General features: G+C 45.4%; 1 protein-coding gene and 1 pseudogene across 1 annotated transcript in view; both read right to left on the bottom strand.

The window, feature by feature from the left end:
* Positions 1-1,071: 1,071 nt before the first annotated feature.
* The window catches only part of LOC147433329 (tricalbin-1-like), a 194,773-nt gene continuing 174,963 nt past the window's right edge, over positions 1,072-20,881 (bottom strand). Inside the window, exons 13-14 of the mRNA XM_086492930.1 lie at positions 1,644-1,946; positions 1,072-1,563 (exon numbers count right to left, since the gene is read on the bottom strand). Of these exons, the coding sequence (XP_086349056.1) occupies positions 1,372-1,563; positions 1,644-1,946 (495 nt within the window). The 3' untranslated portion in view covers positions 1,072-1,371. The remainder of the gene's footprint in view (positions 1,564-1,643; positions 1,947-20,881) is intronic.
* On the bottom strand, positions 15,104-16,008 carry LOC147433331 (uncharacterized; annotated as a pseudogene).

Genomic DNA, 20,881 nt, shown 5'->3' with positions numbered 1-20,881 from the left:
TTGTCCTTCACTTCCTCTTCTTCTTCTCCTCCTCCTCTCTCTCTCTCTCTCTCTCTCTCTCTCTCTCTCTCACACACACACACACACACACACACACACACACACACACACGTCCATGTGCATGTGCATGCATGTATCCACATGCACATGGACACACACACACATTTACATTTGGATGTGTGTTTTACATGTGTGTGTGTGTGTGCACGTGCACACGTACGCACACACGACCACTAACATGCATGCACATGCGTGAACATAGGTGCATGCAAACACCTCCATGCATGCACAACCACAAGAACACATGAACACACAAATTGACAACAACCATGTCCATTAATCCACATAGAGAAAAACTAGATAGGCAATGTGTCTTGTTTACAAAGGATTTCATGCTCGTGCACACACATGAACACGAGAAACTGGTGTTGGGACACACAATCATGCACACACTTGTACACATGCACATGGACACAACATGTGTGTGTGTGTGTGTGTGTGTGTGTGTGTGTGTGAGAGAGAGAGAGAGAGAGAGAGAGAGAGAGAGAGAGAGAGAGAGAGAGAGAGAGAGATAAATTAGGGCACAAAAATTGTCTCTTTTGTAACACGATTTTCTAACTATTGAAACTAACTAGTTTATATGGGATGTCTTGTTAGCTTTCATTTACTATGTCTTGGGAATTCATGAAAGATAAAATGGTTTCAAAAACCTTTTTAAAAGAAAGGATACTCAGAGTTGCATTTTGAGCTTTCACTCTGAAACATCACCACTGCAGGATGATATCATAATCATACATGAATATATTGTGCACATGCACCGTCTTTTAATTATTTTTTCAAGTCTTCAGTTTTATGCGAGTTAATAATCAAGTCTTGTCAAACCCGGTAAACTTAGGCAGTCTATCTCGCTCATGTGTGAATGTGTAGAAGGATGATAGGGTTAAAACTGAGCTAATATTAAAAAAATTCTCATAGTTTTTCTCAAAATCTAGGCAGAATTTTTCCTTTTGCTCTTCCTCTCAACAGGCATTTTCGAATCTTAAAGCGGCATGATTGCAATCTGAGACATACTTTTCCCAAACACTGATATTATCCGCTTAAACTTTATTCAGCGATGACATCTCTTCCTTTCTCTTGATCTGAGCCGGAAACAATTTCATGTTGGCACTAAATTTGAGCAGCAATCATCTTGCTGGCCTTCAAGAAGCTAGAATTAGCCTCACTCTGTCTATAATCATTACTTTTACACATGTTATTAATAATCAATGCACAAGGAACCGAATGCACAGGGATAAAGAGCCGAAAGGTCTCTTATAAATGTAAATAAAAAACTGTTCTCTGATATGCTTCTTCATCTTGCTCTGAATGAGTTCACTTCACACTTTCCATGACTCTTTCAAGTTCTGAGATTTTAGAAAGCAGCATTTCCTTCTCCCTCAAAACTTGCAATATGTGTGCCTCTTGATCGTTTTCTAGCGACTCAATCTCCACAATTTTTTCACGAAGTTGCCCTGATTCACCATCTTCCGCCAATTGAAAAGCCTCTTTCAAACAAGATGAGATCTATTTTGACAAAATGATCATTGTCAATAAACATTGCCACAAAAAGCTAGCAGAATTCCAGATCATGCAACACAAAGTACCTTCAAGGATGTATTTGCTAACAAAGATTTTGCATTGACCGGTTGCGTGCTGGGAGCTTTTTGAGGAGCATGCAACCGCCTTGTAACTTGTACATGCACCTCCCCTGTTTTTACTCCTCGCAAAGGTATCCATGTATCTAAAGTCTTATTAGGTAGCAAATCTTTATATTGCACGATGCACTGACCAATATTCGATGTTGGTAGTAGTACATTATGGTCCTTGACATGTAGTTCCAACACTTTTCCATCATCAAGAAACTCTAGGGTTTGATTCCATTGAGGATTAAGCTTCTTATAAACCACCTGCGACATGGCCGTATTAATCAGACTTAGTATCGGATCCACCACATTGTAACTTTCTGGCCTCATAGGTCACTTTGGTCTTTTGAAGACATTAATATAACATTTCGTTTCATTCATCTCTCTCTCTCTCTCTCTCTCTCTCTCTCTCTCTCTCTCTCTCTCTCTCTCTCTCTCTCTCTCTCTCTCTCTCTCTCTCTCTCTGCCTGCAGCCCTCCACCCTCGCGCTCGTGCTACCTGCAGCCCACCTCGTGCGCCACCTCACGCTCGCACTGCCTGCTGGCCGCCTCGCGCTACAGATACGCACATATATACACACACATCTACGCACCTGCACACACTTTTTTTTTTGTAATGTCAGATTGAATTACCAATGGGAAACCTCAAGACGAGGAAAACCCATGAAAAACATTACAAACAGGAAATCAGAAACAATCAAAGTAGAGCTCGTAATGGCTAACAGGAATCTCGTCCAAGTCATCGGCCAATCGGAGAGACTGTAGAAGAGATGTCTTAAGAAGAAAACACAGTCCACTCGCAGCTGCTGAAACATGAGGAAATTACGTGCTCTTCACACCGTCCAAAGCGCCCAGAATCTGACCCAGCTATAAAAGTATGCATACGGACGAATCAATGGCGGAAGTACTCCAAAGATCCAAAAATATCTACCGAAATGCATGCCAGGAAAACGGGTGCGAAGAGCCATAGAGATGCAGTCCACAAACTGTAGCGTATGAGAACAAGACCGCAGTAAACATGGAATGGTCTCAACTGCCGCACCGCATTGAACACATCACAAAGAGGCCAATTTTCTAGATCGCAGAAATTTGCCAATCGGGAGAACCCCAACGATGCATCTCCACATAAACAGTCTCTCCTTCAGAGGCAATTTCGCATGCCACACTTTCATGATTTTACTCCGCCACCATGTAACACTCTTGTTCATATTCCATACCTTATTATAGTTTTCGTAGATCCACGAGAACAACTGCAAATGGCAATACACTTTCTTTGCAGAAATCAAAGAGGCCGAAGAACCAGCGTAGCACCAATCACAAATTCGGTTTTCCATAAGCAGCAGTAGAACAGGAGATATGGAGTCAACCAGATTTTTAATGGTGTCCCACATGCACCTATAGTGCATCCCAAGCCCAAAGGTAAGAGCTGCCTCTCTGAATGAGAGCACATGTCCATCAGCATCCGTCACATCAGTTATGCTGTCAATACCATTCTGTGAGAGAAAAGAAGCCTGTCTAGGAGAGCGTTGAACAAGAGTTTGATCAAAAGCCCGACTTGAATGTAAACTTTCTAATCGAAGTGAGTTTCCACAGGCATCATCTCAGCCATGCCACAACAATTCCCATGTGACTAATTTCCAATCCGCTACAAGACTGGAAGTAAAGGAGCATCCAAGTATTGTGGCCACAAACTTACCAAAAACCACATCCCAATACGACGGCTGCCAATGGCCAAAAGCTGGCGTAGAAACGGCATGAGATCACAAAAACGCAAACATTTGCATCCAAGGCTGCTTTTGCTCAACCAACGCCAATAACAAAGTGGCCTTTCTTGCTGTAACATGAGAACCCAAATGCATAATATTTAGACTGTAACAATTTCAGACTTTGTAAATAATTAATTTATTTACGAGAAAATAATTATCTAATTAGTTGTGTGCACATCAGAATGGAACTAGCACTTCTAGGGCCTCAAGTGCGCCCAAATTTGGGCCAAAGCACCTCAGGGAGAGCCTAGCAAAAAAGATCTTGAAGCCCTAGTGATTGGGAAATCGGGTCTTCAATAAAGGGGTAGATAGTAGCCTCAGATTTCAGACTCGGAAAATTACGCACGTCAGCGCGAGCACAGGAATGAGATGGGGTCCTTAGAGTAGTAAGCCTAAGGCCTGAATTATTTTTAAGGCCTTAGGATAAGTCAGTTAAATTGTTTGTGCTGGACCAAATGACCGGACGAGTGCGAACAGGTAATGCCAGAGCAGTGCCGGTATGGCATTGTGCTGGGGAGCAGCTAACATTAGTTGCATCCATGTGTGCAGTTGTTAGGTGCAGCGGAATGAATGTTGTATTTTCCCAAGATTAGTGATCTTTATTGCTCAAGGTTCCTTTTAGTTCTTAGGGAAAGAGAGAGCTTTCCGTCTTGTAGAGTGTTGTGGTCACGAACAAAGTGAGTGGATTGTGCGTGCAAGTGAATGAGACTGAGAGAAGGAGAGAGAAGAGATACGACACGCGAGAGGTTGTAAAACCCTCCTCCGAAGGCCCCACTCTCGTCGGCGAGAGTGGTCTACTTTGATTGCACAAAGGTGTACAATGCGTATGCGATGGACTATGCAACTTGGTCTATGCCGATGACGACGACGACGACGACGATGGCTGAAATCTGAGATCTTCTAATCGCTGAATTTCACGACTGTTTCGGTGGCTGAAAATGACAGTTTTGTCTGCGTTTTCTTGGCTGAAAAATGAGGTTTCTTAGGGCTGAAAATTGATGGTCTTTACAGGCTGAATCTGCTACACTTTAGGTGAATAATGCCGGTCTTAATTTGCTGCTGAAATCCAAAAACGCCAAGGCTGAAATTGGTCCTTCTGTCACCGGGGTTCTGCAAATGCAAAAACGCTAGGCTGATCTGCTGTGTCGTGGTGACGCCGGGGCTGATCTGCTGTGCACAAATCGCCCAGGCTGATCTGATGCAAAAACGCTAGGTCTTCAGTGGAGAAAACGCCAGAGTAGTCGCGGGGGTTGGTCTTGCTGAGAAGTTGTCTGTTGAGCAAGGTGCTCTTGCTGCCTCTTCTGCCAGAAAGTGCTAACTTGGGTTTGCTTATATATTAACTTAGCAAAATTGCCCTACCTACTTTTGTTGAAAAGTCACTTAAAAATAATAAGTGAAAATACCAATAAATAGGAAAATAGGCTAAATGCACTGGAAAATTCCCCTAACTGATGCTAATGGATTCTGATGGGAATTCCGATGATCATGTTGTGTGCAACCGGAGGATATGCATCTATGCTAAGTGATTGGGCATGCATGGTCTACGAATAGACTCACAAAAGTGCCAGATCACTGCTAATCTAGACTTGACTGAACTGACTAAACCCTGCTGTGGTGTAGATTGTCCACGAACACATAGGGTTGGGATGTGTCACGTGACATCCCCTCCTTTTCAAAGTGAGGTACTGGTACCGAACTGTATGGCGTCGAGGGAGATTGCCAACAGCATCCGGAATCCTGGAAGGGACTCTTCGTCGGCCCACTCTCATGTGTGGATCGTGCGGTACTTGAACTTCATAAAGGTCTGCAACGCTTGCTTCTTTGGGCCGCGCCGAAAGCGACACAAAGTCTTCTGAATCTCCTTTCTTGCTTCAACTTCGTCTAGAGTCTTGCTTCTTCCATCTTCAAGAATCTCCATGGCTGAAAATTCCTGAAACCATCTCCAACACAAAACCATGAACATACCCATTCCCTGTAAAGTGAAGGAAAAAAATATTGTCTTCTCTAAAGATTGTGCATGCAATGTAGATGAACATAGAGACGGAGTGACAACCCGTTCATCAAACACATGCAAACAATGCGCTCGAGTCTTTTCTGTTTGATCAAAATCAATCAACTATGGCAAATCACAATGGAAATGCCCATGGATCTTCGTGATTGATCGAATCTACAACGAGGTTAGCTTCGCTAGAAAAAGCATCCACTAACACATCATCGTTGTGAACAATCACATCATCTTCTTGCAACTCATCATGCTTGTGAGAAATCACATGTTGATCATGCAAATCATCATGATCGTGAGAAATCGCATCTTGATCATGCAAATCATCATGCTTGTCAATATCATTCAAATCATCACGCTTATCTTTGTCATCCAAATCATCATGCTTATCATTGTGCTTCAAATCATCATGCAAATCATTATCATTCAATTCATCATGCTTCACACAATCATGCAAATCCTGTGTGTCATGCTGTGGAGAAGTAGAGACTGAGAGAGTCTCCTTTTCCTGCTCTTGTGCGAACTGCGCCTGCACAATAGAAAAGAGTCGCAAGAACTCTTTCATGTGTTGGTTGCTCTTTTCTTTTCGTGCTTTGATCTCGCGATCAAAATCTGCTTGTCTTGCTTTGCTCTCGCGCGCTATGGCTGCCATTCTTTCTTGGTACTTACGCTCAATGGCTACCATGTCTTCTTCGTAGGCTTTTCTGTCTGCTTCTCTTTCTTGTTCCAACTCCTCCATAGGAGTTAGTGCAATCTTTGTCGTAGATGGTGAAGGGGGAGGGTCGGAAAAACCTCCTCGTGTGGAAAATTCTTCTTCGCCTCTCTCATGCTCATCACCTCCAAGTGAAGTATCCATTCCGCTTCGAGTGATGACCATTCTGAAGTAGTGGGTTCTTGTGGGTTCTTGGGGGTCTTGGGTTCTTAAGTTCACGAGGAACTTGGGTTCTTCGGGGGTCTTGGGTTCTTAAGTTCACGAGGAACTTGGGATCTTGAGGTTCTTGAGGTCCTTGATTTGTGAGAATCTAGGGTTCTTGAGGTGTTCTTTTGCTTGCAAATCGCGTTGGAGAAGGATCTTCTCTTCACCCGAGTTCTACCCTTTTCTACGGGCGCACCCCTTGGCGGCCTTGCGCTCACACCAAGGTTGCTTTTTCCCACCTCACGTCGATTGGCCGGCCGCTAAGTGCACGGTCCGCTCTCAATGAGTGAAAAGAGACACAAGGGGAGGCTGGAGAAGCCCTTCTTTCTTGGGATTCCTGTCACTCTTCAACAAAACACGATTAGGAATCGCAACATCCAAGCGAACTTGGGTTCGTGCGATTGCAACAAGCAAAAAAATTCTTGTGGTTCTTGTGGTTCTTTCCTTGAGTAATGCAAAACACTTCCAAAGCTTTGATACCAATGTTAGGTGCAGCGGAATGAATGTTGTATTTTCTCAAGATTAGTGATCTTTATTGCTCAAGGTTCCTTTCAGTTCTTAGGGAAAGAGAGAGCTTTCCGTCTTGTAGAGTGTTGTGGTCACGAACAAAGTGAGTGGATTGTGTGTGCAAGTGAATGAGACTGAGAGAAGGAGCGAGAAGAGATACGACACCCGAGAGGTTGTAAAACCCTCCTCCGAAGGCCCCACTCTCGTCGGCGAGAGTGGTCTACTTTGATTGCACAAAGGTGTACAATGCGTATGCAATGGACTATGCAACTTGGTCTATGCCGATGATGACGACGGTGACGACGACGACGACGACGATGGCTGAAATCTGAGATCTTCTTATCGCTGAATTTCGGGACTGTTTCGGTGGCTGAAAATGACTGTTTTGGCTGCGTTTTCTTGGCTGAAAAATGAGGTTTCTTAGGGCTGAAAACTGATGGTCTTTACAGGCTGAATCTGCTACACTTTAGGTGAATAATGCCGGTCTTAATTTGCTGCTGAAATCCAAAAATGCCAGGACTGAAATTGGTCCTTCTGTCGCCGGGGTTCTGCAAATGCAAAAACGCTAGGCTGATCTGCTGTGTCGTGGTGACACCGGGGTTGATCTGCTGTGCACAAATCCCCAAGGCTGATCTGATGCAAAAACGCTAGTTGGTGCGATTCCATCGCGACAAAGGTCTCTATTTCGGCATTGGAACATGCACAGGTAACATTTTCAGGTTATGTGCAGAAAATTACAGCAAGCATGTGTGCGTGCATTTTGCGTGTTTCTCCCTTGTCTTTATTGCAAGAATGATTATGCATAAAGGGACACAGTTAGCGGAAGGTAGACTCTCATTTTCGAGAGCTTCCATTGAGTTTTGCGGAAGATAGACTCTCGCTTCCGAGAGCTTCCCAAAATCTCACAACAGAGGGAAAGTTCTCTCGGTACTCAGAGAGTAGTTTTCTCACTCTCTCAGTTAGAAGCAGAAAAGAAAGAATAGAGGACTGGATTTTGTCCCGTTCGTTTGCTTGTAAAGATTCTCCCTTAGTAATAAAGATAATCTCTTTATGGAGGGGGACCAGCCCATCTTCTAGTTCCCAATGAAGTGTCTCTCTCTCTCTCTCTCTCTCTCTCTCTCTCTCTCTCTCTCTCTCACAAGACGGGCACCACGTGCCAATAGAAAAGAACAGACTGAACAGACTTTTAGCACTTCAATAACAACTGAACTGAAAGAGAGAGAGACGACACGCGACACGGAGTGGCGGAATTCCAGCCCAGAGAGTATTGGCCCCAAACCTTGGCGCCCCTTTCAGTATTTCTTTATATTGTATCAACACAGTACAAGCCGGTACTCCAAACTCTGCACCTTCTCCAGGAAGCATGCCAGAGAATGAGCCCTAACCTCATATTTAAAGGCCCTTGGCCTAAAAAGCAATTACAGTGAAAAACCTTCAAAAATCAAAGCTCGTGGTCCAAAAAGCAATGCCAAAAGCTGCCAGCTTTTCGTAAATCGCACTAATGTCCGTACAACAGGCCACATGTTAGCCCGCCACGTCAGCAAATCAAGGTTAGAGTTAGGGTTTCTGATTCTAGGATTAGGGTTTTGGGTAGAATTAGGGTTTCACCAAAACTAGGGTTTCGGGCAAAATTAGGGATTCTGATTTTAGGGTTAGGGTTTCAGCAAAATTAGGGTATCGGATAGAATAGGATTTTAGGGTTAGGGTTTCAGCAAAACTAGGGTTTCACGCAGAATTAGGGTTTCTGATTTTAGGGTTAGGGTTTCATTAGAATTACGATTACATCAGTAGTTTGTTACACTCTCTCTCTCCAATTCTCTTGAGTATTTAAAGTATAATCAAAAATCAGTGTACGCTTCCATATTTTTGTGACAGTGGTATCATAGCAAGGTCATCTCTCTCTTTCTTAAGGAATTGACGACTCTTGGCAGACTGCAGAAATAGAAGGACGTGAGATAGAGTTCTCTATCCTTCAACAACAACTGGCAGAGTTGCAAAAAGCTCTCTCCCATCCAAAAGTCCAGAAGATTCTCCATACCCTTGAGAAAGGGAAGGAGAAAGTGTCGATGGGAACGGGAGAAATCCAGCAGAACCCAACAACACAAGAACCAAAGAAAGATCTTTTAATTGGAACCTCCCGCATGCACGAGAGATAGAGGAAACCTCTAGAACGTCATGTGCGGTTTTATCCAAAGGTTCAAGAGCAGGATCCTCCTGATTCTCCTCAATTTTCTTTCATGAAGGATCTGGATGACATAGTCGCTCCAGAAGAATGTTTCTTGACAATCCGTCGCAGCAGGAAGTACATTCAAGGGAAAGGACTCCTATCCACAAGGAGTCTAAGCATAGCAAGAAGGAGCACCATAAGAGGAAGCACAACAAGCAGAAAACATTCAACAGGTGACAAAGATGTAAAATTGGACACCTACAATGGACGACGTGATAATGACAGCTTTGGCTTTCATCCGCCAATTTGAAGTTGCATTTGCAGAAGGGAACTTTAAAGAAAGGTCCATGCTTCGCCATGTCAATATGTACCTAAAAAGCACTGCCAGCAGTTGGTGGTTAGCCCTAATCCTAGAAAAACGCAAACCCCAAGATTGGACTGCTTTCAAGAAGGAGCTCTATGCACAATTCCTTCCTCCAGACTATGAGGAAGAAGTAAAGAAGAAAGAGTGGGATCGACTCTCATAGTCAGAGAACGAAACTGTTCCATGCTATGTGGATAGGTTTTGGGACATTCTCTTGAAGGTCACCCCATTCAAAAAGATTGAAGATTCGGAGAAGATGCGCAAGTTTGAAGCACGATAGCATGAAGCCTTACAAAAGGCTATGAAGCTTTACCCTCGAGGTAACTTGCAGATACTTATGGAATCAGCCCGCATAGCTGATGAAACACATGACAAGGGTACTCCGAGGAAGATGGAGCAAAGCACCTATCATGCCAAGCAGAAGGCTCTCCATGAACAATCTACCTCTACTTCTTCTCAAAAGAAGAAAAGAACCGCCTCCGATGCAGAAGCAAAGCCAAATCAGCCCAAGAAAGGGCAATATCTCTCCTGCTGAATTGACAACCTACATCAGCGAAGGAAGATGCTTCAAGTGTGGATAAATTGGACATATGAAGGGTGATTGCCCTACCAAAACCCCGCAACCACCTTCTTCCAATGTAGTCCCAGATATACAGGGGAATACCACCAAGGATTGAAAAGAAAGAGCTCTTCTCAAAGCATGGGGGAGCATCAACAACCAACGGGCTCTTATTCTGTTTGATCCTGGCAGTACAGACAATTTCATCTCTACAAAGCTAGCTGATGACCTAAATTTACAGCCCACAACCGTTTCGGAGTTTCTATTCAAGCACAATCTGCTTTCAACGGACAGAACTCCAATTCTACTCCAATCATAGGGAAGCTGAATTTAAAGGTCGACAACTACAAAGATCAAGATTCTTTCTTACTAGCTTCACTTGAAGGGTGTGATGTCATCTTGAGAATGCCTTGGCACTACAAGATGCATCCCATTCCTGAATATGTTCAGAAAACTTTATCCTTTGATCATAAAGGAAAGCAATATCTTCTACTTACACATGCAGGCGATTGGCGTATCCCCATCGTCAATCACATTGCAATCAAGAAAGTAATGAAAAAGTGTGTTTCAGCCTACTTAATTTTTGCAAGAGAGAGAGATGTGTCTGCTTCACAACTTTCTTCCTCTTAAGAGCAAAAAAAAATCAAAGTTTTGAAGATTGTTTTGCGGATGAACTTCCAAATGAACTCCCACTTCTCGACTTGAGGATCATACAATTGATTTGATCCCAAGAAGTTCTCCTCCAAATCAGCCCCCTTATCGAGTTAGTCTAATGCAGCAAGAGGAAATCCTCAAGCAGGTTAACGAACTTTTGGAGAAGGGCTTAATAAGGCCTAGTACTTCTCCATATTGTTCACCTGTCTTGCTAGTACAGAAAAAGGATGGCACATTCCGCATGTGCATAGACTATAGATCTTTGAACAAGATCACAATCAAGAATCGATTCCCAATCCCTAGGATTGATAACATTCTTGATAAGTTACAAGGTCATATCGAAGAAGTTATGATTGCAAATATCCATGCTGAGATTTCTTTATGACGAGATGGTTGAGCGCGCACATCAAGTCAACTTGGTGTTCGCAAATATCCATGCTAGGATTTCTTTTTCAAGAGGTGGTCTAGCATGCACACCCTCGTGCGGGCGCACCACCACTATAACCCCCGGTATACAATGTTTGCATTTTCTACACTAAAGGCGCACGGTCCTACACGCAATCCCTCAGTGAGAGAAGCGTCCTTGGACGAAACGCTACAACACACATTTAAACACTACAAAGAAAAGAAAAAATTCAAAAATTAGCGGATAAGTGTAAAATCACAAAGCTCTAATACCAATGTCACGTGCAACGGAATTGAAAGAGTGAAGATCTAGACTTTACACTTCCATAAATCTTTACTTCTTTCCTTGTTTGAATGTGTGCTACTTAGCACGAGAGATGGTTTCTTTTATTTCCTTGCAAAGAGAGAATGAGATAGAGAGAGAGGTAGAGATGTGGAGAGAGAGAGAGAGAGAGAGAGAGAGAGAGAGAGAGAGAGAGAGAGAGAGAGAGAGAGAGAGAGAGAGAGAGAAATGAAATGAAATGATATGATATATTAACGTCTTTAAAAGGCCAAAATGACCTATGAGACCATCAGATACAAAGTGGTGAATCTAATACAATGTCTGAAGTACAAGTACAAAAAGTACTGAAAGTAAAAGTGAAAACTGAAATGAAGTGTGAAATGTGAGATGTGAAAATGTAGAATAGGCCGTCAATGACAATCTGGGTGTCGTGCTAGAATGCCTCTGATCCTCTGCTGGAGTCTCCGTCGATGTAGTGTGCTCCTATGTCTCGGTCGTGGTCGTCTCAATCTCCCGAGCTCAATCGCCCTGTCAATGAGGGTGCCTCTGGTATGAATGCGGGTACAACCCTGTGCTGGTGGTTGGTCTCTTGGCTCCCTCGATCCAAAGAAATCTGTGATCTGTCTATGCGACTGTCGTACTCCATGTCTCCCCAATAGACTGTCTCTATGTCGGTGTAGCTCAAGTAGATATAAGCCAAGGCATCTCTGGTCCTGATACCTCATGACTCTATCTAGGGGTCCAAAACCCTCCCTGAATAAGCAATGGAAGCGCCCTCGTATCTCATAATACACAGTGCAGTGGCATATGTAGTGTAGCTCTCTCTGGCTCTCTACAGAGAGAGAGAGAGAGAGAGAGAGAGAGAGAGAGAGAGAGAGAGAGAGAGAGAGAGAGAGAGAGAGAGAGAGAGAGAGAGATGAAATGATATATTAACGTCTTCAAAAGGCCAAAATGACCTATGAGACCAAGCCGTTACAACATAGTGAATCTGATACCATGTCCGGAATCAAAAAGAACTGAAACAAAATACAATGTGTAGTACAATGAAAGAAGGGGGGAAGATATGGTGGAGATCCATCCTCATCTGCACTCTGGACGTCGAGAGAGTATGGCTGGAATCCTCTGCTATAGTCTCCGTCGATGTTGTGTAGCTCCTCTCCTCAATCGCGGGCGTCTAGATCTCCCTAGCTCCAATGCTCGGTCTATGAGAATGCCAGTAGCCGTAGTATGAGTGCGGACAGAGCTCTGCAATGGTGTCTGCTCCTCTGGCTACTCCTCTAGGGGTCCAATATCTAGTGTAAAGAAATCTATAATCTATCTCTGGGACCGTCTCTCTCCAGCTCTCCTCAGTAAAGTGTCTTTGTGCCTATGTAGCTCAAGTAGATACAATCCAAGACATCTCTGATCCTCATAGCTCATGACCCTAGATAGAGGCCCAAAACCCTCTATGAATAGACAATGAAAACGGTCTCGTATCTCATAGTACGCGGTGCAATGACATATGTAATGTAACTCTGTCGCTATCTCTAGATGACATAAGCGGCATATCCTGCTATCTGTTGGTATCCCTTTTAATCTACCAGTCTCAATCTCGAGCTGATGTGAGTATATGCGTATCTGGCCAATGGCACAACGCAAGCCATGAGAAAGATGTGTGTCCATATAGCTAGGTCGAATCACAAACCCATCCCCTGTGAGGTGGAGAAGATGCTCTCAATAGAAAGCCATCTTCGTGCCCAACTCCTGTACCGGCTCTATCCATGTCCTCCTCGTGTCCGCTTGGATCAGATCCTGATGAATGACTCGTAATCTCCACCCGTGTCAGAGACATCAAGGGTGCTTGTAGAGAGTACTGAAAAGGAGGCAGCCTATCCATGGTGAAGCCATGTGTCTGAAACCATGATGTCATCTATGCATACCAGCATGATGTATCCCCCTGTAGAGCTAGCTGTCTGGAGGACTCTAGCGCCAGCCTGGCATGTCTGTCTCTGGTAGTATCCCATAGGCTGTGTACAAAGGAGATTGATCTGGTAAGCGCCTCAATCTCCATAGGGGGGGCAGCTAACTCCGCTCGATCGATATCATGTGGTACGGATGCCTTGGCTCTAATCAACCGAGAGATCATAGATACCAAGGGCCTCTCCATACGTCTCCAACCATCCTGGCCTACAGAAGGTCCCCAAACCTGCACCCCATATAGCATAGTAGATGCGACCAAAGTATCAAAAAGCCATAGCTTTGTCTCTGGTAGTATCCCATAGGCTGTGTACAAAGGAGATTGATTTGGTAAGCGCCTCAATCTCCATAGGGGGGGCAACTAACTCCGCTCGAATGATATCATGTGGTACGGACGCCTTGGCTCTAATCAGCCGAGAGATCATAGATACCAAGGGCCTCTCCATACGTCTCCAACCATCCTTGCCTACAGAAGGTCCCCAAACCTGCATCCCATATAGCATAGCAGATGCAACCAAAGTATCAAAGAGCCATAGCTTTGTCCTAGGTTCCTGAAACTGAACCTACAAACACATCCTCTCTAGTCCTCCCAAAGTTACATAAGCTCTAGTCAGTCTAGTCTCTGCTGCTCTTCTCGAAGAAAATCTCGGCCCAGTGAAGACTGCCCCGAGATAACTGTATGCATCTGTATACTCCACAATCTCCTGACCATATGTGAAAGTAGGTATTGATTTCCTGATCCACTGTGGTGTGGTGTTAAACACCATAACCTTGGTTTTACCAAGGTTTACACACAATCCACTATCCTCTGAAAAACTGTGTAGTGTCCCTCTGGTGAGTCAGATATCAACACAATATCATCAGTATATAACAAGTATGGGATCCACGTCCCTACCAGCTGGGCACCTCTGTCACCCTCTCTGTCAATGTAATCAGACACCTCATCAACATACATGCCAAATAGAGTAGGAGACAATGGGCAGCCCTGTTTCACCCCAATAGTAGAGTGAACTAGATCAGATACCCCTTCCGGAGTGCGTACATGTCCCATCACTGATCTGTACAAAGCCATAATCCCCTCGATCAACTCTATGGGCACCCCTATCTCCTGTAGGCTACGCATCAATCAAGCTCTCGGTACCATGTCAAATGCTTTGCGGAAATCCACAAAGCTACAATAAATCCGTCTCCCATGTGACCTGCCCTCCTCAATGATGGCTCTGAGTGTCAAAATATGATCGAGAGTGGAGAAACCCCTCCTGAAACCGGCCTGACCCTTTGCCCGTACCCCCTCATCCTCTACCGAAATACTTAAGCGCTGCTCAAGAATGGATGCATACAACCGTGCCAATGTGTGTCCAACCATAATAGTGCGGTAGTTCCCAAGCTCTGTAGGATCCCCTGCCTTGAAGATAGGCACAATAGTAGACAACCTCCAAGTCTCAGGTAACCCCTCACACATGGCACGATTGAACAACACTGCAAAAACCTCCATGAGCATATCCCTAGCATGTAAAAAGTGCTCCACTACTAGACCATCATGATCATATGCCCTCCCGGTCCTCACCCTGTCAATGGCACTCTGTACCATCCCAATGGTAAAGAAGGTGCTCGTAGCTGGGCATGGCTCTGTAGGGTCTGGAAGGGGTTCCTGTCCAAGAACCGTATATAATGATGTCGCATACTGGCCCCACACATCAGGTGAAGTAATCATTGGGGGGGGGGGGGGGGGGGGGGGGGGAGAGTGCTCAAGAAAGAGTCGCCATGCCTCTCCTGAATCCCTACTCAAGAACATCTGATATAATTCTCGTTCCATTTGAGCCAGGTAAGCTCGCTTCTTCCGTCACACAAGGCGCCGGGAAGCAATCCGAGATTGTCTGTAAGTGATGACTCCTAAAAGAAGATCCCTTTGAAGCTGGGCTCTCATCTCTCTGCACTCCTCATCGTACCAACTATTATGGGGCATGCTCCCAGAATGTGGTCTCCTGCCCCGCTGGGTGTGTGGGTATGCCGCTGATGCAGCACCATGTAGTGTCTCAATCAGTAAAGTGGTGCACTCCTCCACTGAGAGGCCTGTACCAGTTGTGCCAGCTGTGCCTTTCCATAGACGGTCCCAGATCTCCTCTATATAAACACAATCAGTCTCTGGTGTAAATATATAACGAGTGTGTGACCTGCCTCCTGATGTTTGGGCTGTACTATACTGGAATGAAACAGATAGTGTCAAGAGAGCATGATCTACTGTTACGCCCACTGGCCTTGCTCCCATTGTGAAATCTTGAATGCAAGGGATAAAGCTCGGCTATGTCATAACATAGTCCACTGTACTGGCCCCATGTCTGTGTGGAAAACATGTGAAGCCGGCTGCTCCAGGAAAACGCTGTAAGCCGTTAAGTATGGCTAACCCATGTGTAGTCGTCATCTCTGTGAGGTATCTCCCATACTCCGTCTGCTCTTTGTCATGTGAGCATCTGTCAAGCCCCAACTCCCCCACATCTAGCTCTCTACGCATCTCATCTGAAGTGTCATAGAAGACTGTCTGAGAGTTGCCCGTTCGGGCATTGAAGTCCCCTAGGAGGATGATATCACCATCCCTAGAAAACTCCCATATATCATCGTCCAGTATAGAGAAAGGAGACTACCCTTTGGATGCAGCATATACTGACGTATTGGGAGGGAAGTAACATATGGCAATGTATAGAAATCAACCTGTGTCAGCTCTCAACCTCACCCACATGTATCTAGCATGCTCATCTCTCCGTACAATATGTAGTAGTGGTTGTAGCTCCTCTCTAAATAGCATTGCTACTCCTCCTGAACCTCTACTCCCATGCTAAGATCTAGTGACTGTCCTGTGGGCTGTCTCCCATCTATATCCCAGGCGCCTGATGAGTCTCCGAGAAGAATACAATGTCCCTGTCTCTGAAACTGTCCTCAAAGGCCTCAACATCCAACCTCATAGACCCATTACAATTCCAAGTAGCCATCTTCAGTGTGGTCCCATAGGTCTCACACCGTCATGTAGGACGTCTCTCCAAAATGACCACTCTTCCTTCTCTGCTAAAAGTTGTCTTCCCTTTTTCTCTTGCGGCCCTAATCTCTGGCATGACTTCCTGCATGTGGGCAAGCTGTGGGAGGGTGAGATCGTCACCAAGGAAGATACCAGTCTTTTTAAGAGTGGACCTCCTTCTCAAAAAGTCCTCCTCCTCAATAGAGGCGAATCGCAATATGAGAGCTCTTCCTCTCGATGTTTCCCCCGTGCCTCCACTTTTCTTACCAACTCTCCATGCTCTTGTGTGTGTCGCTTTTTGCATCCCCATTAGTACCATGAGCTCCTATACTTCCTTATCAAATTTGTCCCGATTGTTGAGGCCGATAACCCTCACATGCAAAGCCCTCATATGTCTTCGTTGTTCCTCCTCAAGTGTCATGTCGATGATGGTGGGAGTGGGGATTGATACCTCCTTGCCTTTTCCCTCTTTGCGACCGAAATCCACTTCTCCGCTTCCTCCACTTTCTTATGGGTTTTGGTAATCATATATGTCCATGAAGACGTTTTTGCTTCCTGTTGTTTCTCCTCTTCCTTAATGGCTTGCATTTGCTCTTTAATTTCCTTAAGTTCTTCTATCGCTAAGGGTTGGATTTCTCCCTCTTCTAGTCCACCATTGGCTCTTGCCTCGGCTAGGTCTCTCTTGAGGGCTGAAATCTGATTCTTGAGGTCTTCAATTTCGGCCCGATGCTCCATTTTCTCCACATTTCGAAGCTCGGCCTTGCTGATTTTCCACTGAAGAAAGACCGCCTTCTCCATCTTCCACTCTTCCATCTCTGTCTTGTTACGCCTTCATCTCCTTTTCCACGTTTGCTAACCTCTTGCAAGTAGCCATAAAAGTTGATTTCTTCATTGCTCGTGATGCCATTGCATGCAAACCACTCAAGGGGGAGGGGCTAGAGCTCTCGGGAAGTGCTGGGTTTGCGCTCATGACCTCCATCACAAGACGGCCACACTAAACACATAGCTGTTTCCAGATTTTTGCCCACTTATGCATACATTTCGCATACAAATTCCTCCCCCCCCCCCCCGGTAGTTTCTGTGAATTTCTGAATTTTCTGCTCTGGATTTTTGAATTTTTGAATTTCTCTGCCCTGAATTGGGCACAGCATGTACCACTGTCGAAAGCAAAAGACGTAGCCCCAGCGGGGCCTCCTCCCAAATTGCACCCATAATGGCAGAGAATGTACGCAGCCCCCAATAGGGTCAGCTCGCTGCTGATGTAGGCCCCCTCAGGGCGCCGACTCAATCCTGCACGCGGCCCCCTCTGTGGGAGAAGCTCGGGGCTTGCACTACTCTGTCGAGCAACGATCCCCTGCTGTCCTCAACTCCCTCTGTGGGACTGGCCCGCTACCTGCTGTTGCGCACAACCTGTCACATAGAGGACGCTGCCCTGCTGGTTAAGACCTGCACCTGCTGCCCTATCTTAGCCTGCACCTGCTTCGCCTAACCCCACAAGGCTTAATTTTGCTTACGTAAATTAACCTTATTTGCTGACGTGGATTAATTAGCGAGCTGTTTCGATTTACCTGTACCGATTACCTACATCAAGTTTGCACGGGCGCTGCCGGTTGGAGAAAGAAAGAAAGAAAGAAAGAAAGACAGCTTTATTAACGTCTTCGAAAGGCCGAACTCGACCTATGAGACAATATCATATACATGTGTTGATGCTCTAGGCATCGGAAAATAAAAAAAGGGTACAAACTGAAATGAGCCTATACTATGCAAGAGGGTGTGGTAGGGTGGTGCATGTGGTGTACAATGTATAGTGTGGGTCCTCGTGTCGAGGTGTGCTCACGCATCATCAGGCTCAACTAGGGGCTGCAAGGTGATACCACCATGAGATGATAGGGAGGGTATCTAAAAACAAGTAATATATGTAGGGTAGAGAATGTGGTACATCGGTGGTGGCCTGCTCAGGTATCTCTGGAATGCTGGATCTCCTGGTGCTGGTACATGACTCTGCTCTAGATACTGATGGTGTAAGGTTAGTATCCTCGAGATCTCCCTCTGGTGACACCCATGTGTCCTGTATCCTGGGAGCCTCGGTCTCCGACGTGCCCTCTGAGACTCTGCCTGCAGAAGGGTAAGCCCTCTACTCTGTGTAGGTAGTGTGGGGGGGTCTGGTCCTGCTCGTCGGAAAAACTGTGTGATGGTAGTCTGTGTCCTGCTATCCTGACTCTGGCGTGGCTGTAACAACTGCTCTCGAACCTCTAAAGCCGCAACCAGGAACTGGCCAAACCTCCTCTGCTCTTGGCCTATCATATGCTGCTGTAATGAGTCTCCAATGCCATCTCTCTCTCTCAGCTCTGTATATGCTGGGCATCTCATGACAAAATGCTCCTCACTCTCCACCACCGTCTGGCAAATCCGGCATGTACGCTCCTCTCGTGGTATGCCTCCAGCTTTGCCACTCTCAATCTCTAGCTGATGTGATGACACTCGTAGCTGGCCAATGTTGACCCGAAGTCGGTGTGGCATGTACTCTTGCATGTATGATGGAATCTCAATGAATCCCTGCTCTGAGAACCTCAGAAAATGCTCATAGTAATATAGCATTTTAGAAGGTAGGGTGTCTCTGGGCCTGTGCCATGTCCTCTGAATATATGTATGCCATATCTCCTGTCTGAGTGAGAGAGAGAGAGAGAGAGAGAGAGAGAGAGAGAGAGAGAGAGAGAGAGAGAGAGAGACCTGCACGTGGAGAAACCTCCTACTCCTACCCCTGCCAGCTTGTTCACCGCCTCTTGCCCTTTGCAGTCGCATCAGCGTGTTCGCGCTACTGCTGGTCTTCAGTCCCGCCATCCAGGCCTTGAGAGAGAGAGAGAGAGAGAGAGAGAGAGAGAGAGAGAGAGAGAGAGAGAGAGAGAGAGAGAGAGGGAGAGAGAGAGAGAGAGAGAGAGAGTATGCGGCTAGCCAAAAACCCAAAGCCCCAAACCCAACATAGTCACCTTATATACTCCCAGGTACACCATCCTAGACTGATCAGCAATGTAGCCCCAGCTACAGGTGGCTACAATTGGCACTGCATCTCCATATTGGCTTGTGGCATTCACAGTTGCATGGGTGCTTTCAATTCTGGTTTGATAGATTTCTTCTTCAATTCCACCTTTTTTGCAAACTGGCCAAAAAGTAGGAAATTGATCTTTGATAGACAAAATACAAGGAAATATTCAAAAAAGTGTAGTGAGGCACTCTTGATGTGGGAGGAATGAAGGGCTGAAAGCGCAGATGATGATGGAGCCAATGATGGACAACAATGGGAGCACCCTGTAAGGGTGCAGGCCATACTGGCCGGGCGCCGCCCAGTTACTAACCTTATTCATTTCCATAACATAAAAGAATAAGGAGTTGTGGATAGTTATCCAGTGACAGCTCCACCACACCAGGTGTCCTGCTGAACTGCACTCGCACGCACACGCTCTGCATCCACTCACCTCACAACTGGTATCAGAGCGCCGGTTGCTTCCCGCTCCCCTCACTACATGTGCAACCCGTCCCCTTTGAAGCTAGCAAAAATGGAATCTTGAGCTTGTAGCGCAGATAGTGTGTCGTGCTCTCTACAGTGGGTGCTCCTCAGTGCAATGTGCGTGACAATCTCACTCAAAACAATGACAATCTCACTCAAAACAGATTGAAACAAGAAACAATAGACAACAACTGAGGTCACAGCGACACAACAGCAGCAGACCACAACAAATGACTCGACTATCTCATAGAACTGATACAGACTCTAGCGTGGCAGCACTCTCAGGTACAATGGGGTGTCGAGCTCAAATGTGCAGGGATGGTGAAGACGTGCTGTGTGTCTAGACTCTATGCCCCCGACGACGACGCTATACCAGATGTTAAAAAAGCAGATCGTCCATCACCAAACCGCTACTACTCATATGTACAACCATAAAGAGCCACCAACGGCTCATAAATGTCATCCATCTAAGTCTATCCCGAAACTGAGTGGTGGTGACCATAGTTGACACGTACGGTCACGTACGACGGGTACACGTACGAAGACGTGCGGTACTAATCGAACTAAAAAAAATTAGACGTACGGTGACGTAACGTACGATGCAAAAAAAAATCATGCGTCTTACACATGAAAGATCATATGAGTCATGACATCGACCTTAGTACTTAGTACCAAGGCTAGAAACAAACATTTTTCCTAACCGATCAAAATAAGGGAAAACTTGAGTTTTCAGGTCAAAATTTGAAGCTTTTGCCGGTAATTACACTAAAACTTGTGTAAATTTGCCGGTTTTCTTAGAGGCAAGCTCAAAATCTAACCGGGATTTTATAATTTCAACCGGTTAAAATACACTAGACCCCGGCTTTTTTCTAACACTGCTTAGTACTAAACACTTGTAACTTAAGTCTTAGAAGTTAGAACATGAAAGATCTGTCCATGGACATTGGAAACGGCAATGTTCGAAGAAAGAAGAATCATGATCTCCAAAGTGGTGGCGGCCATAGTAGATCTGCTACCCAAGCCTCGTCGCACATAGGTCATGGTGGTTTGAGCCAATGCAGCCATTGGGCTCTTGTTCAAATGCAGTCGAGATGCAAAACATTCCC

This window comes from Adiantum capillus-veneris, chromosome 20 (genome assembly GCF_014529385.1).
Source record: "Adiantum capillus-veneris isolate H3 chromosome 20, ASM1452938v2, whole genome shotgun sequence".
In the NCBI taxonomy this organism is placed as follows: domain Eukaryota; kingdom Viridiplantae; phylum Streptophyta; class Polypodiopsida; order Polypodiales; family Pteridaceae; genus Adiantum; species Adiantum capillus-veneris.
The sequence above is the reverse complement of the archived record's forward strand: the minus strand, read 5'-3'. Positions and strand labels throughout refer to the sequence as shown.